The sequence below is a fragment of the Thalassophryne amazonica genome, chromosome 15 (genome assembly GCF_902500255.1).
Source record: "Thalassophryne amazonica chromosome 15, fThaAma1.1, whole genome shotgun sequence".
NCBI classification, from domain to species: Eukaryota; Metazoa; Chordata; class Actinopteri; order Batrachoidiformes; family Batrachoididae; genus Thalassophryne; species Thalassophryne amazonica.
Genome location: NC_047117.1, coordinates 45,604,603 through 45,625,734, shown reverse-complemented (window position 1 = coordinate 45,625,734; position 21,132 = coordinate 45,604,603). Strand labels below are relative to the sequence as shown.

The 21,132-nt window shown below is 40.6% G+C and overlaps 1 protein-coding gene across 1 annotated transcript in view; it reads left to right on the top strand.

The window, feature by feature from the left end:
- The window catches only part of LOC117525713 (CREB-binding protein-like), a 138,689-nt gene that overhangs the window by 88,237 nt on the left and 29,320 nt on the right, over positions 1-21,132 (top strand). The window contains exons 11-14 of the mRNA XM_034187642.1: positions 9,913-10,059; positions 13,741-13,854; positions 13,980-14,145; positions 18,402-18,563. Coding sequence (XP_034043533.1) covers positions 9,913-10,059; positions 13,741-13,854; positions 13,980-14,145; positions 18,402-18,563 — 589 coding nt within the window. The remainder of the gene's footprint in view (positions 1-9,912; positions 10,060-13,740; positions 13,855-13,979; positions 14,146-18,401; positions 18,564-21,132) is intronic.

Here is a 21,132-nt window from a genome sequence, read left to right as displayed (position 1 = left end):
CACACGACTGAAAAGCCACCGAAAGCCGTCTGAAAGCCGTCCTGTGAGACCAACACGGAGGTGCTTTTGTCCGCGCCATTCGCGGCTCTGTGGTGCACTCCTTTGCTTCTCTTTCCATGACAAAAACTCCTGTAACAGTGGAATGTGCCGAAAAAGTGCTGATGTCCACGTCTTCTTCCTAGTTCTGTGGTAGTCGGACGACGTCCCGGATCAACAAAGCCTTAACTTTGGAAATGATCTGGTTGTTTCAGCGGGGTTTCAGCCTGTCGATCAGCGCTCGGAGTGCGCCGCGCTCTCAGCCGCTGTGGGCGGTCTTTAAACCGGCTGTAACACTCCTTAATCTGTGTGATGCCCATAAAATCGTCCCTGAAAGCCATCTGAATTTTCCGAATGGTTTCCACCTAACTGTCTCTCACAGTTTCTGGAAAAATTTGATGCAGCAAAGCTCCAAATCGTTAAGACATTTTACTCGCAATAAAAATCCGACGAGAGGGGTGGACCACTGCTCACTCAAAGCGTGCTCACAGGCGAATGACGCAACCGACAGGCGTGAAAAAACTCACGCATGCGCACGAAGGTTCAAGCTTGGCTGATGCAATCACACGTGATTCAAATCCATATAGTTTTTGAAAAAAATAAAAAGGTCTTACTTTTTGGACAGACCTCGTATATGATGTTCTTCTAAAGGAATTGCAAGAAACGGATATTAAAAAAGGCTATAGGTCTGTTGCACGTCTTGTCCTCGTAGCCGCAAGGTACTCGGATAATGGGCTTATAACAGCCTCGTGCTCACCACTAAAGCCCCTTTCACACTGGCGTATTCGTAGAGCTGTTTATTGTGGCGTATCGTGTACACCGAGTTGAGCAGCTTTATGCCCACTTTTAGCAGCTCTTTGTCAAGGTTTTTCTCCCTACGCAACAGTATGTTGAGGGCTACATGCATAGGATGGAAGAAATTAAACATGTTTAATTTTCTTCGGCATAGAGTGCTGGACACAGTTTAAGCAGGTCTGCGCAGCACAGCGTCACTGCATGCAAGTCTGTGCAACACAGCGCTCCTGTACACAACCAAAAACTGAGTGCGTGCACCCAGAATGATTCAGCTGGGGAACATGAGAACAGGATCACACAGCCCACAGCGCCTGTGTGTGCTCACAGCTGATGTAAATGACGTGTGTGTGTGTGCGTGTGCTCAAAACAGGGAATCGAACCTCAACTCAGAAATCCATAAACAGCAGGTCGGTCGCTCTCTCTCTCTGTCTGATCAAACAATACGCGCTGTGACTTTAAAATAAAAGCCTCGTGGCTGCATGTCGGTGCACTCATCACATGTCCTGATCAAATCAGAGGACCTGATCAGAGGAACTGGAGCTTTAAAAGTTTAGAAGTCACAGCGCTTCATTCACAGCAGCCTTTACCACAGCCAGACTCAGCAGCATGTGTACACAATGAAAATGATCCACCAAGACGAATAATAATAATAATATTAATAATAATGTTAAATAACTGTTTCTGATGTGCACTACACCGTGCAGTAGAGAACAGAGCGCACTCCACAGAAGCAGAAAATATCAGCTTTGGCTACATACGTGGCAGTAATTCAAATGTAAAACCCTCATGATACAGTCCACTGTTTTCTAAGTGCAATGATGTGTTCTGCACAGCTGGCAGAAGTGAACTGGTTTTAAATAGTGGCAAGGTACATGCAACTGTGTGCAAACACAGTGCAAAGCAAACACGCAGCTGCAAGCAGATCTACGAACAAAAAAGGCTGAGTACGCGCGCATTTTGGGTGTCTTTTAAATTAAACACAATGCTGCAATATGCAGCTCCACGAATATGCCAATGTGAAAGGGGCTTAACATGCCTCTAACATGTCCTCGTAGTACCTTGTACACAAATCACCCCACTATATTATTGCTAAACTTTGAACTTCCTGAAATTAACACCACGCTCAGCGATGAGCCTCGTTAGCCAAATAATCTGCTTCCTAGAGCCACTATTCTCCCACATTTCCTAGAGCCACTATTCTCCCACATTTGTAACCCCACTCATACTAAAAGAAACACGCTACATGGCTCATCGTTCATTATTTGGAGTGACCAGGGCTTAAGGAAAGATGCTTATAGAATAGTTTTGGCAGGTTCAGTGATATCTGTCCAATGCTATGGCATGTATAGTAAGTTCATATGCTATAACACTAGGCAGGTATCACTGAAAGAAGGTCTACATAGACAGATTCTTTTATTACAGTAAGGTTTCCATATACCCCAACATACAGAAAATATAAAATGGAAAGTCATGAAATTGGGTCTCTCTAGTGGCCCTGAAATGCCTTTAAAATGTTTAAAACCTGTGGGTCCCCATCAGGGGTGCTGCCCGTGGACCCTGCTGAAGGTCTGTGGTAGCCCCCAGGCCCTCGCTGATTTTCAGTTTATTTGTGTTTTCTCTTCATTGCCCATTATCATCCCTGGAGTCGGACTATTCTGGCATAATTCTTTGACAGTCTCATGATTCAAAAACATTGTAGAAAAATACTATCATGATACATGCTAGGGGTGTAACTATACAATCGCGACATGATTCCAGATAATTCCTTTGATTTTGAGCACTGGTTTGTGCTCTGATATGCGCTATTAACTGTGGACCTTATATGTAGACAGGTGTGTGCCTTTCCAAATCATATCCACTCAACTGAATTTACCCTGGGTGTACTTCATTTAAGCTGTAGAAACATCACAAGGATGATCAGTGGAAACAGGATTCACCTGAGCTCAATTTGGAGCTTCATGGCAAAGGCTGTGTGTGTGTGTGTGTGTGTGTGTGTGTGTGTGTGTGTGTGTGTGTGTGTGTGTGTGTGTGTGTGTGTGTGTGTGTGTGTGTGTGGAATTCAGTTACCTTATTCCATATAAAGCCCGTCTGTCTGAATATATTATGCAATAAGGAATTTATCAGTCAAGACTGTATTCTTGACAAGATTTTTATGGTGGCAGCAGATGAGGAAATATTTTGTGTAGAGGTGCGCCGATCAGGATTTTTTAGGCCGATCACTGAAATTTTGATCTGCCGATACCGATCAAGTACATATTTGGATCATGCCCAAAATAAGAATATAGGTCTAATCTATAGGACTATTTTTGCATTAAAACTTAATGATGAAAACTTGCTTGCCTCTACTGGTGGTTGGCTCTCACTGCGGTATTGTATCACTTCCTGTTCCGGAGCACAGCGGTGTTTTTCTGTATCTGTTAGCTGTTTAATCTGTGCAGTTAGATTGATCTAGTTATCTAGATTACGATTTGTTTCCCAGTGTAATCTTTACGTGCCTTAACTAAAGCACTCCTTCTGCTGAATCACCTCTAAATTATTTACACATTATTCACTTTGCGTGTTTTTAGGAATCCGCTAGCTTAGCGTACCTACTAGCTCTTAGCCGATTTAGCATGGCGGCTTCTCCTGTCTCTCCCGCACTTTTCTGCTCTGGGTGTGAAATGTTTAGTTATTCCTCGGCCTCCTTTAGCAGTAATGGTACTTGTAATAAGTGTAGCTTATTCGTAGCTTTGGAGGCCAGGCTGGGCGAATTGGAGACTCGGCTCCGCACCGTGGAAAATTCTACAGCTAGCCAGGCCCCTGTAGTCGGTGCGGACCAAGGTAGCTTAGCTGCCGTTAGTTACCCCCTGGCAGATCCCGAGCAGCCGGGAAAGCAGGCCGACTGGGTGACTGTGAGGAGGAAGCGTAGCCCTAAACAGAAGCCCCGTGTACACCGCCAACCCGTTCACATCTCTAACCGTTTTTCCCCACTCGACGACACACCCGCCGAGGATCAAACTTTGGTTATTGGCGACTCTGTTTTGCGAAATGTGAAGTTAGCGACACCAGCAACCATAGTCAGTTGTCTTCCGGGGGCCAGAGCAGGCGACATTGAAGGAAATTTGAAACTGCTGGCTAAGGCTAAGCGTAAATTTGGTAAGATTGTAATTCACGTCGGCAGTAATGACACCCGGTTACGCCAATCGGAGGTCACTAAAATTAACATTAAATCGGTGTGTAACTTTGCAAAAACAATATCGGACTCTGTAGTTTTCTCTGGGCCCCTCCCCAATCAGACCGGGAGTGACATGTTTAGCCGCATGTTCTCCTTGAATTGCTGGCTGTCTGAGTGGTGTCCAAAAAATGAGGTGGGCTTCATAGATAATTGGCAAAGCTTCTGGGGAAAATCTGGCCAATTTTCTTAAATCCTCCAAACCGTGACTATCCAGGGTTGGGACCAGGAAGCAGAGTTGTAGTCTTACACACCTCTCTGCAGCTTCTCTCCCCCTGCCATCCCCTCATTACCCCATCCCCGTAGAGACGGTGCCTGCTCCCAGACTACCAATAACCAGCAAAAATCTATTTAAGCATAAAAATTCAAAAAGAAAAAATAATATAGCACCTTCAACTGCACCACAGACTAAAACAGTTAAATGTGGTCTATTAAACATTAGGTCTCTCTCTTCTAAGTCCCTGTTGGTAAATGATATAATAATTGATCAACATATGGATTTATTCTGCCTTACAGAAACCTGGTTACAGCAGGATGAATATGTTAGTTTAAATGAGTCAACACCCCCGAGTCACACTAACTGTCAGGATTAGCAGAAATCTTCCATTCCAGCTTATTAATTAATCAAAAACCCAGACAGAGCCACCACTTTAATCATATCTTAGATCTTGTTCTGACTTATGGTATGGAAATAGAAGACTTAACAGTATTCCCTGAAAACTCCCTTCTGTCTGATCATTTCTTAATAACATTTACATTTACTCTGATGGACTACCCAGCAGTGGGGAATAAGTTTCATTACACTAGAAGTCTTTCAGAAAGCGCTGTAACTAGGTTTAAGGATATGATTCCTTCTTTATGTTCTCTAATGCCATATACCAACACAGTGCAGAGTAGCTACCTAAACTCTGTAAGTGAGATAGAGTATCTCGTCAATAGTTTTACATCCTCATTGAAGACAACTTTGGATGCTGTAGCTCCTCTAAAAAAGAGAGCTTTAAATCAGAAGTGCCTGACTCCGTGGTATAACTCACAAACTCGTAGCTTAAAGCAGATAACCCGTAAGTTGGAGAGGAAATGGCGTCTCACTAATTTAGAAGATCTTCACTTAGCCTGGAAAAAGAGTCTGTTGCTCTATAAAAAAGCCCTCCGTAAAGCTAGGACATCTTACTACTCATCACTAATTGAAGAAAATAAGAACAACCCCAGGTTTCTTTTCAGCACTGTAGCCAGGCTGACAGAGTCAGAGCTCTATTGAGCTGAGTATTCCATTAACTTTAACTAGTAATGACTTCATGACTTTCTTTGCTAACAAAATTTTAACTATTAGAGAAAAAATTACTCATAACCATCCCAAAGACGTATCATTATCTTTGGCTGCTTTCAGTGATGCCTGTATTTGGTTAGACTCTTTCTCTCCGATTGTTCTGTCTGAGTTATTTTCATTAGTTACTTCATCCAAACCATCAACATGTTTATTAGACCCCATTCCTACCAGGCTGCTCAAGGAAGCCCTACCATTATTTAATGCTTCGATCTTAAATATGATCAATCTATCTTTGTTAGTTGGCTATGTACCACAGGCTTTTAAGGTGGCAGTAATTAAACCATTACTTAAAAAGCCATCACTTGACCCAGCTATCTTAGCTAATTATAGGCCAATCTCCAACCTTCCTTTTCTCTCAAAAATTCTTGAAAGGGTACTTGTAAAACAGCTAACTGATCATCTGCAGAGGAATGGTCTATTTGAAGAGTTTCAGTCAGATTTTAGAATTCATCATAGTACAGAAACAGCATTAGTGAAGGTTACAAATGATCTTCTTATGGCCTCAGACAGTGGACTCATCTCTGTGCTTGTTCTGTTAGACCTCAATGCTGCTTTTGATACTGTTGACCATAAAATTTTATTACAGAGATTAGAGCATGCCATAGGTATTAAAGGCACTGCGCTGCGGTGGTTTGCATCATATTTGTCTAATAGATTACAATTTGTTCATGTAAATGGGGAATCTTCTTCACAGACTAAAGTTAATTATGGAGTTCCACAAGGTTCTGTGCTAGGACCAGTTTTATTCACTTTATACATGCTTCCCTTAGGCAGTATTATTAGACGGTATTGCTTAAATTTTCATTGTTACGCAGATGATACCCAGCTTTATCTATCCATGAAGCCAGAGGACACACACCAATTAGCTAAACTGCAGGATTGTCTTACAGACATAAAGACATGGATGACCTCTAATTTCCTGCTTTTAAACTCAGATAAAACTGAAGTTATTGTACTTGGCCCCACAAATCTTAGAAACATGGTGTCTAACCAGATCCTTACTCTGGATGGCATTACCCTGACCTCTAGTAATACTGTGAGAAATCTTGGAGTCATTTTTGATCAGGATATGTCATTCAAAGCGCATATTAAACAAATATGTAGGACTGCTTTTTTGCATTTACGCAATATCTCTAAAATCAGAAAGGTCTTGTCTCAGAGTGATGCTGAAAAACTAATTCATGCATTTATTTCCTCTAGGCTGGACTATTGTAATTCATTATTATCAGATTGTCCTAAAAGTTCCCTAAAAAGCCTTCAGTTAATTCAAAATGCTGCAGCTAGAGTACTGACGGGGACTAGAAGGAGAGAGCATATCTCACCCATATTGGCCTCTCTTCATTGGCTTCCTGTTAATTCTAGAATAGAATTTAAAATTCTTCTTCTTACTTATAAGGTTTTGAATAATCAGGTCCCATCTTATCTTAGGGACCTCATAGTACCATATCACCCCAATAGAGCGCTTCGCTCTCAGACTGCAGGCTTACTTGTAGTTCCTAGGGTTTGTAAGGGTAGAATGGGAGGCAGAGCCTTCAGCTTTCAGGCTCCTCTCCTGTGGAACCAGCTCCCAATTCAGATCAGGGAGACAGACACCCTCTCTACTTTTAAGATTAGGCTTAAAACTTTCCTTTTTGCTAAAGCTTATAGTTAGGGCTGGATCAGGTGATCCTGAACCATCCCTTAGTTATGCTGCTATAGACGTAGACTGCTGGGGGGTTCCCATGATGCACTGTTTCTTTCTCTTTTTGCTCTGTATGCACCACTCTGCATTTAATCATTAGTGATCGATCTCTGCTCCCCTCCACAGCATGTCTTTTTCCTGGTTCTCTCCCTCAGCCCCATCCAGTCCCAGCAGAAGACTGCCCCTCCCTGAGCCTGGTTCTGCTGGAGGTTTCTTCCTGTTAAAAGGGAGTTTTTCCTTCCCACTGTAGCCAAGTGCTTGCTCACAGGGGGTCGTTTTGACCGTTGGGGTTTTACATAATTATTGTATGGCCTTGCCTTACAATATAAAGCGCCTTGGGGCAACTGTTTGTTGTGATTTGGCGCTATACAAAAAAATTGATTGATTGATTGATTGAAAACAAAAAACATGCATTCAAATAAAGACACTAGAATAAACTGCCAACTTTTGTTTTATTACACTGACTTTGTTCTACCAGCAAGCTTCTTTTTTTTTTCCATGTTTCATGTTGCTCAGGTTACAGCCTACAGAACGTTGAGAATGTAAAATACAGCCCTCATTCTATGGGGTTAAAATTGTCTCATTAATATTTGTAAATGCACACAGTTCAGCAGGTTACTGCTTTGTGGAGCTGGCTGATGAAGCAAGTGTAGACCGCTGTGTCCAAAAACTCAATGGAAAACTGGTTCCTGGATCAAACCCGGTCAGTTCTCTGGTGTTACTGCAAAACATTTGCTCATATTGCAAACACTGTAACATAATTGTTTTTCTACAAATATGGTAACCATTGAATACCACCTTCCTTTTTGTGTATATACTTTTCTTTTTAATAAGTGACGCCTATTTTGTTGATTTGAATGTGGATGGTGGAGCTCAAATAGTCTTGGTCCTCATTTATTTTTTGACAGTAATGCTATAGCATGTTTGCTGGTGGCCAAGTGGTTAATGCGCTTGGTTTCAGTGCAGAAGGCTCCAGGTTCAAATCCCACCCCTGCCACATTTCTCCATGTAATATGGAGTTGCGTCAGGAAGGGCATCCGGCGTAAAACCTGTACCAATTCAACATGCAGATCCACCTTGGATTTGCTGTGGCGATCCCGAGTGCAAACAAGGGAGCAGCCGAACGGACTTACTTTTACACAGGGTGATCTACAAATAATCATTGATTTGCAAATGTGTTCAGATATCCACAAATGCAAATTTCATATTTGTAACTTGTAAATTGGTCTTTGCAAATAATGTTGTATTTGCAAATATAAAACTTAATTTGTAAAAAAAAAAAAAAAAAAATTACATTTGTAAAACTAGAAATTGTATTTGTGAATTGAGTTCCTCTGTGACGTAATTTTGAGACATTCTTTTCGCGAAATCCACAAACAAATGCCTACTGATTCACAAATACACACTCACGCACACTGGACTACATTAGATGATGGCGACTGCTCTCCTTGTCTGTCCAGCTCATATCAGAAGTCAGAATGAGTTTACGTCACAGAGGAAAGCAAAAACCAAAATAAACACAACTGTGTTTCACTTTGAAGTTATTAAAATGTTTGAATTCTAGAAGCTCTGAAATGCAATCTGGGACTATTCCAGACAATAAACTGGAGTGAGTGCAGTATCCATTTAGTGAGAAAAAACAAAACAACTTCCCTTATTTAAATTCATTCCAGTAGTATTCTGCTCTTACTAGGATGCAGCAGTTTTCTAGTTTGGCAGATAGTTCTGGAGGAAATCACTGAAGAAATTAACACATTAAAAATATGGTTTGACTGAAACAAACTGTCATTAAACTTAAATAAGACAGGGATGAAATGGAGGTGTAAGAGTCACTAGGTGTTCACAGGAAACAATTATTTCTGTATGTATTTATTTATTTATGTATATTCATTGTTAGTTGCTTTTATATTTTCTGTTGTTTCTATTCGGGTTTTTTTGTCTTTCTCTAAAATTGTATATAATAAGCATTAGATTATTAATATATAAACAAAAATTTAAGAATTAAAATTTGAAAACAAATGCACCCGAACGTGATGACAGCTGCAAATGCGTAATGCTAACTTTTAACATTGAAAATGCCATAGACATGCTAATGCGTTAGCATCGCTCCCGTTTTTAAGTTATAAAATACATCTATCAAGTGTTTCAGAAGACCATAACAGGTCGGTTTAAAATGGAAAAGGTAAATAATACTCAGATGTATGCTCTTCAGGGTTTTAGCGGGGGAAAATTAAGCGAAAGAAAGTATAAACGAAGCAACAGATCAAAGCATTGCTTCAATCTGCAAACCACTGCTTCGATTGGTTCAAGGTTCAGAGCAAAGCCACGCTGCAGAAAAGTTGATCACGGACCTGCTGCAGGGTCTGTAATCAATGTAGAGAAATGATCATTTTCCTGACAAACACCCCCAAAACAACGGCCACTCTGAAGGACCGATAACGGAATCGTTAAGCACAAAGTTTATTGATGTCGGTGGATCGAATCATTTCTTAACGATACCCGAAAGGAACTGGTTCTCGATACCCATCCCTAGTCGCAAGTGTTGCAAATAGCAAATTTCGTGTCTATTTTTGACACCGCAAAAAAAGTCCAGACTGGTGAAGCCATTTTGAAACTACACATGCTCTTGGCTGGGCGTGTCATGACAGGACCAAGCGCTCCCTGTGCTACTGCCTGCACTGTTGTGATCGGTCCTTTTGATCGCCGCATTTTGCCGATGACCGATCAAGGCATGATCGGTGCACCTCTAATTTTGTGGCTTTGTCTGCTGACCACGACCTTGTTGTTGTATGTCCCCCCACAAAAAACCTTGTGTTGCCATAGTGGTCACAATTTTAAATATTTTTGTTTTCATTACACCAGGTTTGTGGACACAAGTAAAATGCCTGGAGCCTTTCCTTACAGAACCAAAACCCTTTTTGCCTTTGAGGAGATTGATGGTGCAGATGTGTGCTTCTTTGGGATGCATGTGCAGGAGTACGGCTCAAAATGCCCAGTTCCCAACACAAGGTATGTGTATGATTTATTTATTTACAGACGAGGACAATATTATTCGCCCCCCCGCCCCCTTAAACTTTTCCTTCAAAATTTGTCTGTGTGTGTGGTTGTCTTTTAAACTAAGGATAAACATCCTAGTTTTCTGATGGATGCTTACATTATTTAACTTTGCACACCTAAACAAAAGTCAAAAAAGCAAAAGCTACCAGCATCACAATTATTAGCTCCCTTAAGAACTTGACTTTTTCGTCAATGTTACAAACATTTAATTGCATTGCATGTTCACCTCACATGTAATCATCTATTCAGTGGCTGTAGGAAATGGCTGCAAGAAACTCATGTTTTGTACTTATCGCAGTAGCATTGATTAGTTTGTAGCTTCTGATTGCTACAGCAGTGTTTGTTACAATTAATGCACCTATTTTTCTAATGTTTAATTGCATTGCATATGCTAGTCTGTTCAATGGCCTAAAGAAGCAGTTTACTCACATTTTGTGCCTGGTATAGTATCATTAATTAGCTTTTTGGTTGTGCCCCTGAACACCAAAAGCACAAATGCAACAAACTTGGCACAAACAGACCAAACCACACAAAGATGCAGAACATCTCCAGATTCTCACACATGCAGACAGAATGGGTGGAGAAAAATAAAATACCTTTAATGCATTGCGATGTGGATGTTAGACAGTAGTGAATGGATACACAAATGTCAAAAATCATTATATAAATGTTAATTGCAGGGGTAGAAAACTGGGTGCTGGCCACCGTTAATGATCACTTTTCCTGTTCCTTCATAGAGTTGGATATAGTGACGTTAGAGAGCGGAGTCACGCCCTCTATCAAAGAGGGCAAAAAGCAATGTTTGGGTTAATATTGATTTGTTCACTATTCCTGAAAACTATCCTTCACCACATTGGTACACTTTATACGGAACTCAACTTGAATGAGAATAAAGCACCCAAAAACACAAGCTGAATAAGACCATCTTATTTTTAGGACTGTAATAAGTGAAAGTGTTCTTCTGGAGAATTTCAAGCGACTGTATTGGAAGTTCAAGACTGGGTGACCTCGGGCCTGTAGGCCTAACATCTGAACTGAGAATTGTTTTTGCTCAATGAGGGTATTGCAACCAACTGTATTATTAGTGCAGCAGATAACAGAATATTTGCAGAGGAATCCTTCAAATTCTGTTACAAGCACCAAAGTTTGACTGTGTATACATTTTGGTACATATTTTAGAAAAATAACATTAGCCATTTGAATTTTCAATTGGGGGCCAAGTAGGGGTCAATTGAAGAACTGCATAGGGGTTAAAAAAATGTTTGTCATATTGAAAGCTATACCACATTATGTGTCTGATCACAAAGATTCCAAAAAGGTATAGTTTGGACTACCTGTGACTGAATGTTATGGGGTACAAACGGCAAGCATGGCGACAAAGGTCACTTTCGGTTTGTACAGGGGTCAAAAGTTAAAGTTGCTCCAATTATGGTAAAACATGATGCAAATTATTGGTTAAGTTAGTAGGATTTTAAAAAGGAATAGTTTGCACCATGTGTCATGCTTAGTCATGTTACGGGGTAACATACTGTATGTCACATGTCATAGAATCCAGTGGACGTCGACATTGTTTGACCTTTACTTTGGAGACCAAACATTCAAGACAGTCAGAACTATTCCATTTGTCAATCCTATTAGTTCAACCATTAATTTGCACCAAGTTTTACCAAAACTGGAGCAACTTTAACTTTTGACCCCTTTGTCACCATTCTTGCTATTTTTACCCCATAACTCCAGAGCATTCAGTTATAGATAGTTCAAACTATACCTTTTTGGAATCTTTGTGATCAGACACATAATGTGGTATAGCTTTCAATATGATTGGCACATTTTTTTTGACCCCATGCAGTTCTTCAATTGACCCCTACTTGGCCCCTTATTGAAAATTCAAATGGCTAACTTTATTTTTCTACAATTTGTACCAAAAGGTATACACAGTCAAATTTTGGTGCTTGTAACCAGATTTGAATGATTCTTAGTTATCTGCTATAATATACTCTGTGTGCCAAGCTAGAAATTTCATGTCATTAGGACCTTGGGACAACATCATCACGAGAATTTCTCCGTGGATTTACAGGTGCTGGTCATATAAACAGAATATCATGAAAAAGTTGATTTAATTTCAGTAATTCCATTCAAAAAGTGAAACTTGTATAATGTGTACATTCTTTTCACACAGATTGATGTATTTCAAGTTAATTCTTTTCATTTTGAGGATTATAACTGACAACTAATGAAAATCCCAAATTCAGTATCAGGAAATTAGAATATTGTGAAAAGGTTCAATATTGAAGACACCTGGTGGCACACTCTAATCAGCTAATTAACTCAAAACACCTGCAAAGGCCTTTAAATGGTCTTTCAGTCTAGTTCTGTAGGCTACACAATCACGGGGAAAACTGCTGACTTGACATCTTGCCTGGGCTAAAGACAAAAAGGACTGGACTGCTGCTGAGTGGTCCATAGTTATGTTCTGTGATGAAAGTAAATCTTGCATTTCCTTTGGAAATCAAGGTCCCAGACTCTGTAGGAAGAGAGGGGAGGCACAGAATCCGTGTTGCTTGAGGTCCAGTATAAAGTTTCCACAATCAGTGATGGATTGGGGTGCCGTCTCATCTGCTGGTGTTGGTCCACTGTGTTTTCTGAGGTCCAAGATCAGCGCAGCCATCTACCAGGAATTTGTAGAGCACTTCATGCTTCCTGCTGCTGACCAACTCTATGGAGATGCAGATTTAATTTTCCAACAGGACATGGCACCTGCACACAGTCCCAAAGCTAACAGTACCTGGTCTAAGGACCATGGTATCGCTGTTCTTAATTGGCCAGCAAACTCGCCTGACCTTAACCCCTTAGAAAATCTATGGGGTATTGTGAAGAAGATGATGTAACACGCCAGACCCAACAATACAGAAGAGCTGAAGGCCACTATCACAGCAACCTGGGCTCTCATACCACCTGAACAGTGCCACAGACTGATCGACTCCATGCCACGCTGCATTGCTGCAGTAATTCAGGCAGAAGGAGCAACTACGTATTGAGTGATGTACATGTTCGTACTTTTTAGTTGGCCGACATTTCTAAAAATCCTTTTTTTTGTATTGTCTTAAGTAATATTCTATTTTTCTGAGATACTGAATTTAGGATTTTCATTAGTTGTCAGTTATAATCATCAAAATTAAAAGAAATAAACATTTGAAAGATATCACACTGTGTGTAAAGAATGAATATAATAAAGTTTCACTTTTTGAATGGAATTACTGAAATAAATCAACTTTTTCATGATATTCTAATTATGTGACTAGCACCTTTATTTACATTGCATGATGCACCATGCTGTTTAGCGATGATCGAGTCGTGTGTGTTTCCACATCATTGTTAATGCCCAGGTGTTATGATCCCGAAGCCCTGCTGTTTCTGCCAGGAAGAATACAGTATAGTTAATTACATGTGCAGACTAACCAGTTTTCTTTAGGTATTTCCTCACAAAAGAATACATGTGACCAGCTTGTATGACAAAACACAAAGTAACAATTTGTGTGCTTGAGCAGAGCTGTAGTACGTTTTTGTCTTGATACTGTTAGTGACCATTTCAGGGCACACTTCTTCATCTCCAGTTTTGTCTTCTCTCCACAGGCGGGTGTACATATCATACCTGGACAGTGTTGATGTCTTTAGACCTCAGATTCTGACGACAACAGTGTGCAGTGAAATCCTCATTGGCTATCTGGATTATGTCAAGAAGCTTGGGTAAGCCTAATTCTGCTTCTGTTTTTCTTGAATGACAGATGTCTGAAGAACAAATTTAAATGGTGTTTACTTTTCGGCCATAAATTGTCATCTTAGCCATTTTATTTGGAATGCGTTTTCTGTAGGTATGTCCAGGCCCACATCTGGGCATGTCCACCTAGTGAAGGGGATGACTACATATTCCACTGCCATCCTCCTGACCAGAAGATCTTAACACCTGAGATGCTGCAGGAGTGGTACAGGAAGACGTTGGATAGTGCTGTTGCAGAGAAGATTGTGCATGACTACAAGGTGAGAAGGAACAAATTTATCACTATCACTATTTGTTGCATTGAGATTAAGTAGCCAGAATGAAGTATGCTAAGGACAACCTGGAGAAAGATTATGCATATTGGAAGTGTGTCCTTTGGTCAGATGGATGAAACTAGGGCTCTTGTTGAGATGTTGGTTTTGTTTGGAGAATGAAGGACGAGGCCCCAAAGAACACCATCTCCACATCAAAACACAATAGTGGGAGTATTATGCTGTGGGGATGCTTCAGTGTGTGTGGAACTGGAAACCTCAAGGTTGAGGTAATCATGAAGCAGTAAGGACACGTGAAGATTTTGAACAAAAATCTCAAGCAGTCAGCAGCAACCCTGGGTCTGGGTTGTCGCTTTGTCCCAAAAAAAATACATCGTTCCTGGTGAAGAACTACTTCCAGAAGACAAAAGTGAATGTTATTGATTGGCCTGCACAAAGCCCTGGCTTGAATCTAGGGCTGCAGCCTTCGATTATTTTTGGTGGTTTGAATCATATTTATCTAATACATTACAATTTGTTCATGTAAATGGGGAATCTTCTTCACAGACTAAGGTTAATTATGGAGTTCCACAAGGTTCTCTGCTAGGACCAATTTTATTCACTTTATACATGCTTCCCTTAGGCAGTATTATTAGACAGCATTGCTTAAATTTTCATTGTTACGCAGATGATACCCAGCTTTATCTATCCATGAAGCCAGAGGACACACCAATTAGCTAAACTGCAGGATTGTCTTACAGACATAAAGACATGGATGACCTCTAATTTCCTGCTTTTAAACTCAGATAAAACTGAAGTTATTGTACTTGGCCCCACAAATCTTAGAAACATGGTGTCTAACCAGATCCTTACTCTGGATGGCATTACCCTGACCTCTAGTAATACTGTGAGAAATCTTGGAGTCATTTTTGATCAGGATATGTCCTTCAGTGCGCATATTAAACAAATATGTAGGACTGCTTTTTTGCGTTTACGCAATATCTCTAAAATTAGAAAGGTCTCATCTCAGAGTGATGCTGAAAAACTAATTCATGCATTTATTTCCTCTAGGCTGGACTATTGTAATTCATTATTGTCAGGTTGTCCTAAAAGTTCCCTGAAAAGCCTTCAGTTAATTCAAAATGCTGCAGCTAGGGTACTAACGGGGACTAGGAGAGAGCATATCTCACCCATATTGGCCTCTCTTCATTGGCTTCCTGTTAATTCTAGAATAGAATTTAAAATTCTTCTTCTTACTTATAAGGTTTTGAATAATCAGGTCCCATCTTATCTTAGGGACCTCATAGTACCATATCACCTCAATAGAGCGCTTCGCTCTCAGACTGCAGGCTTACTTGTAGTTCCTAGGGTTTGTAAGAGTAGAATGGGAGGCAGAGCCTTCAGCTTTCAGGCTCCTCTCCTGTGGAACCAGCTCCCAATTCAGATCAGGGAGACGGACACCCTCTCTACTTTTAAGATTAGGCTTAAAACTTTCCTTTTTGCTAAAGCTTATAGTTAGGGCTGGATCAGGTGACCCTGAACCATCCCTTAGTTATGCTGCTATAGACTTAGACTGCTGGGGGGTTCTCATGAGTGTTTCTTTCTCTTTTTGCTCTGTATGCACCACTCTGCGTTTGGTCATTGGTGGTTGGTCTCTGCTCCCCTCCGCAGCGTGTCTTTTTCCTGGTTCTCTCCCTCAGCCCCGGCCGGTCCCGGCGGGGGGCTGCCCCTCCCTGGGCCTGGTTCTGCTGGGGGTTTCTTCCTGTTGGGGGGGGGTGTGATCTGCTGGGGACAATTGACAACTGTAGCAAGAGTCCTGTCTGGGTACATTTTAGCTAATCTTGCATTAGTGAAATGGCTCCTGTGTAAGATCGTGCACTGTAAAGGTTTGTGCCTAGCACATATAGAGGAGGTATGGACTAGACTAAGTATGCGACCCCATTGTTCGTCAGAAATTGTGATCCTGAGGTCCTGGTCTCAAACAGCCCCCAGGGAGTTCAGGGAGGTCGGGTTCATCTTAAAAATTGCATCATATAAGATTGATGTTAGGGATTTTTCTGTTGTTTTGATTCGAGGTTTCTGGGGAGTCGAGGTTTCCGGGTAAAATTTAAACATTTTGAGGTTGTTTGTTTTAATGTTGGTGTACAGGGTCCCTATGTGAAATGTTTTTTAATCCCTCCTTCTCTGCGATTCAGCAAATGCATTTCAGCTAGAGGTTGAACATGCAAGCCTTGCAGTCAGTTGTTTTTTTTTTTTTTTTTTTTTTTTTTTTTTTTAGTTAACGTGTTTGTGAAGCATTGTGTGTTGCCCAAAAAAGCGAAACACTTAGTGCGAGTCTGAGCAAACTAGAAGAAAGAGTGGACTTCTGCTGACAGCCCCTCACACCGGGCAGAGAGAGGCAGCAGGCGGCTTCGACTGCGGGTATCCAGCCGTCTGGTCAACAGTCACTCACCGTTGAGCGGACTGTGTGTTTTTTAAAAATAGACAAACACACTGCTTTGCTTTAAATGCACAGTAAGTCTATTTCAGATGATCAATGTGGACCCTCTTTCTCTTGAAAGGCTTTATTTTACTGTGTCACATTGGAAAGTGGTAGCTTTAAGGGCTAAATTATTAGCTGTTACATGGCCTGAGCGCATGCACCCTGCTCAGAGTGCCGCTCTCATTGGACTGACATCTCTGCTGTTTTTGCATTGTGGGATAGCTTGCACCCACAGATTGAGCTCGCTGGACTACTTTTGCCACCCTGCTCAGCGTGCCACTCTCGTTGGAGCGACAACACACAGAATGTGTCTCTTCCCAGATAGATCTCTTTCAGTACAGCTTCTTGTTCTGACTTTAACATGAAGTTAACACCCAAGTCTTTCATCGCCAACTGTAAATGGTCATCAGAACATTCCAGTCGTATCTTTCTGAACTCGTCTGCATCAAACTCCATCGTGTCGATGCTTGAGAAATAACAGGTGAAGTTGCTCATAAACTTTAAGTTTCTTAAGTATTTATTACAGCCACACTTAAAACTTCAGTTATCTTTATAATTTTATTACTGGTAAATCTTAGAATTAATTTAGATGAGATATACTCATTATCTCACAGGAATTTATCACAATTATCTGGGAACTACTTTTTGCACAGGAATTCATCAAGCACATCAGCCGCTGGCGCGTAGTAACACGGAATACCCAGAAACTGGCAAGACGTTCGGTCGAAACGAGAGCGTCCACTTTTAGCCTGCCATAAGCTAAGCTAGTGGCGCTCGTGAGAGTGTGGAGCGCATGCTCTAGTCTTCTGTTTTTTCCCTTGGGACGTTACAGCGCCTCACACAGGCCTGGCATATGTATTACAACGTTAAACGAAGCTTCAAGGCACAGAATTTGCCTCGCCCTCGATTATTTTTTGTAATAGAGTTATTCGAGTAATTGTTTTAGCCCTACTTGAATCCCATTGAAAATCTGAGGGGTGAACTGAAGACAAAGGTCCATGCCAGAAGACCATCAAATCTGGAGGAGTTTGAGAGATTCACCAAAGAATGAGCTGGGATTTCTCAGGAGACATGTTGGAAACTAGTTGGAAACTACAGCAAACGACTGCAGACTGTTATCCAGCAAAAAGGATATACAATTGACTATTAGCATGGGGGGGCTAACAATTTTGATTCAGCTTCTCCTTCGTTTTCACTCTGGGTTACCACAGCTGATCTGAGGTGGGTCTACATGTTGATTTTGACAAGTTTTACTTCAGATGCCCTTCTTGATGTGACTCCACGTTATATAGCGAATGGGCATGGGGCGGCCTTGAACCCGGAACCTTCCACATTGAATATGATGTAGGTGATTTGTACAAATGGAAACCCCGTGCAGAGTTGGTGGATGTAATGAGGGTTACCCCAACTCGGGCGTCCGCTCTGAGTTGTCTGTAGTTTTGTCTTTCTCTTCATCGTGACCCTGTTAAACTTCTGTGTGGGGGGGGGCGGGGGGCACTCTGGGTTTAGGGGGTTCTGGTGCATACCACATACAGCAGAATGCAGTTTGCAGTGTCCCCAGGATCAAATCCTGGCATGGGACTGTTGCTGCATCAGTCTCTGCATCTTTGATTCCCAGTTTCCTGTCTGTCTTGTAATAATGGCTGAAAAATGCAAATATAAAAATAAAAATGCACATATAAACCAAAAAAAAGTAAAAGTTGATCAATTGAATAAATTGGTTACCTTATGATAAATGTACACAGTTATAACACAATGGGTTCATTGTTTGTTACCCTTTCAGGACATCTTCAAACAGGCAACAGAGGACCATCTGACCAGCGCCAGTGAGCTGCCTTACTTTGAGGGAGATTTCTGGCCCAACATGCTGGAGCAGAGCATTAAGGAGCTGGAGGAGGAGGAGAGGCAGACAGATGAAAACGCAGCCACCTGTGAAACTCCTGAGGTTAGACATTGTCATGGCTGGATGTTGGATGTATACAGAAACGCTATTGACTTCTATTTTGTAGTAAAGTTTGTGTTTGTTATTGTTGCATTTTAACAGCTGTTCTGTATTTTACAGTGGTGTTATCTTTGAGAAACTGAGGCATTACTGCAACATCAGTGGAAAAAGCTGATAGTAATTTACTACTAATGTCATGTTAAGATCTGTAAAGTATAGTAAAAGTATAATTCATCTTTATCCACTGTACAAAACACACAAAAATCAATAATTAACTCACCATCAATGTGAGCCCTGAACTTGTTTTATGGACCAAGTGGTCATAGTGAGCTATGGTGTGTGAGTGTTTACCCGAGGCCATCAGAATATGGTCATCAGGTATTGGGAAGGCTTTGCGCCCGTCCGTCCATCTGTATGCGCTTAGCATAAGTTCAGTCCTATTATTGCTAGGGTCTTCAAAACTCACAGGGAACAGTCTTGGGATACAGACCTTGGACAAGTTCAAGGATGGCTAATTTTGACCAATATTAAGATGTTAAAAAGTCACATTGTTTTTCTTATTTTCATTCTATGAATCATGGCAGTGGGTTGTACCAACAAAGCAAGAAAGAAATCACAATATTAAAACAAAACATAGAATGCAAAATTTGGGCAAATAGAGCATGGCCCTATTTGAAACAGGCCAGTATTTCATAAAGCATAATAATGACCTGTCAAGAGGATTGTGCATCACATTGATCAGTATAATGCTTTACAAAATACAAATACAATTTACTTTCAAAAATACCTGGTATGTCTATGAGGTAGGAATAAATATCAGGATATTGAACATCTGGCCATTGTGTAGGATCATGTTCACCTTCATGTTGATACAGACAAGATGCCAGTCCTATTGCTGCTAATTTTTTTTTTTTTTTATCGCTCTTGGGCGATATTACACAAGCCCTCTGAATATTTGAAGGTCACACTAAGGCCCCATCAACAGAAATATAACTGAATTCCAAAACAAATTATACACACACACACACACACACACACACACACAGCCATGTGTGTTTATATGTATAACGCTGCATATATATATATACTCCGAAATTGAATTAGATTGGGTTAAGCCCCATCTGATGAGTCACCAAAATAATTAACAATTTTGGGTTTAATACTTATTATTTAATTATAATTCGGGGCACCACCTATTAATTTAAACATTCATTAATTTATCGGTCTCAAATGAATTAATCACTCAATTTAATTAAATCAGTCTCAATTAATTAGTCTGATATGAAAGTGAATTCACAATACAATTAACCAAGGGTTTCCTTCTGAACACAAAATGAACCACAGCAGAAATATTTACAATTTATTTACAAGTAATAATTTACTGGCATTTTCGTGGATAGTGATTAAACTAGTTCATTCATGGAAACAATTTTCTTACTCATGAGACGTTGAAAGAGAGAGAGAGAGAGCGAGAGAGAGATAAAGCTTAAAGACTTTGTGAATAAATCTGATTAGAATTTAATGATGAATTTTGAAGCCAGTTATTAAGAAAAATATTAAACAAAATATATGAATATGTTTAAAAGGAAGAACAATAATGAGGAGCCACTTTGTATCCATTAACAACAAACCCTTTTTCTGGAACCTTTAACTGGATCACTTAGCTGGTCCGTTGAGAAGGTGGTTCGGACGGATCCGCCTGTCTGTCCTTCCGTCGTGCTCACTTGGGTCAAGGGGTTAACTCAGCGGTCTCCCCAGGCGATCCCAAAGGCTTGTGTCAGCTTTACCGGCAGGATGGCTGATGGTTTGAAATCAGCACCGTCGTCAACTTGCAGGAACCCAGAGGCGGAAGGTGTTTGTTGAAAATGGTTTCTGGTAGCTTTTAAAAAGTTTGTTGGAGCCAGATTAAAAATCTTTGTGAATTTAAGAAAAAGTTAAAACTTTAAAAGCGTTGAAAAAACGAAATCACTGACAGAAAAGGAGAGTCGCTTTTCTGTAAATTCGCTATTAATTTGAAAAGTTCAGCTTGGAAGTTCTTGTAAAAATTCAAAAGACTTGACACACCTTAAAGCGTCAGGTTAAACTTTGTTAAAATTATCAAAAGTGAACAAAGAATGAATGCCACATGGTAGCTTTAGCTTAGCTTAGCAATGGGGCCTTGGCCCAAGAATAAAAATGAATTGTTTAAGAAAGGAAGAGAGAGAGGAGAGCAGGGCGGCAGAGAGGGAGTTGCCGACAGAGAAGCGAGCGGCAAGACTCTGTTCTAACTTTTTAAAGGGGACTGACGTCACCAAACTCCACCCATTTAGGGTGTGTAACCTCACAGAAAATTTTATGTTGTCACAGTGCAGACACAAATGATTCAATTATTTAAACACATTAACTGTTTTGATTAATATTGTTGATGGTGAATATTTCACCATCAACAATATTAATAATGCAGTCACACTTAAACACATCAGTTACAATAACACATTTCAATAAAATGAAATGATTATATGCAAAGCATTTCGTTTGATTAACCCTCCTGGGTCTAAGGCTTTTTTGGCCATTTCTCTCGCCTGGACTTTTT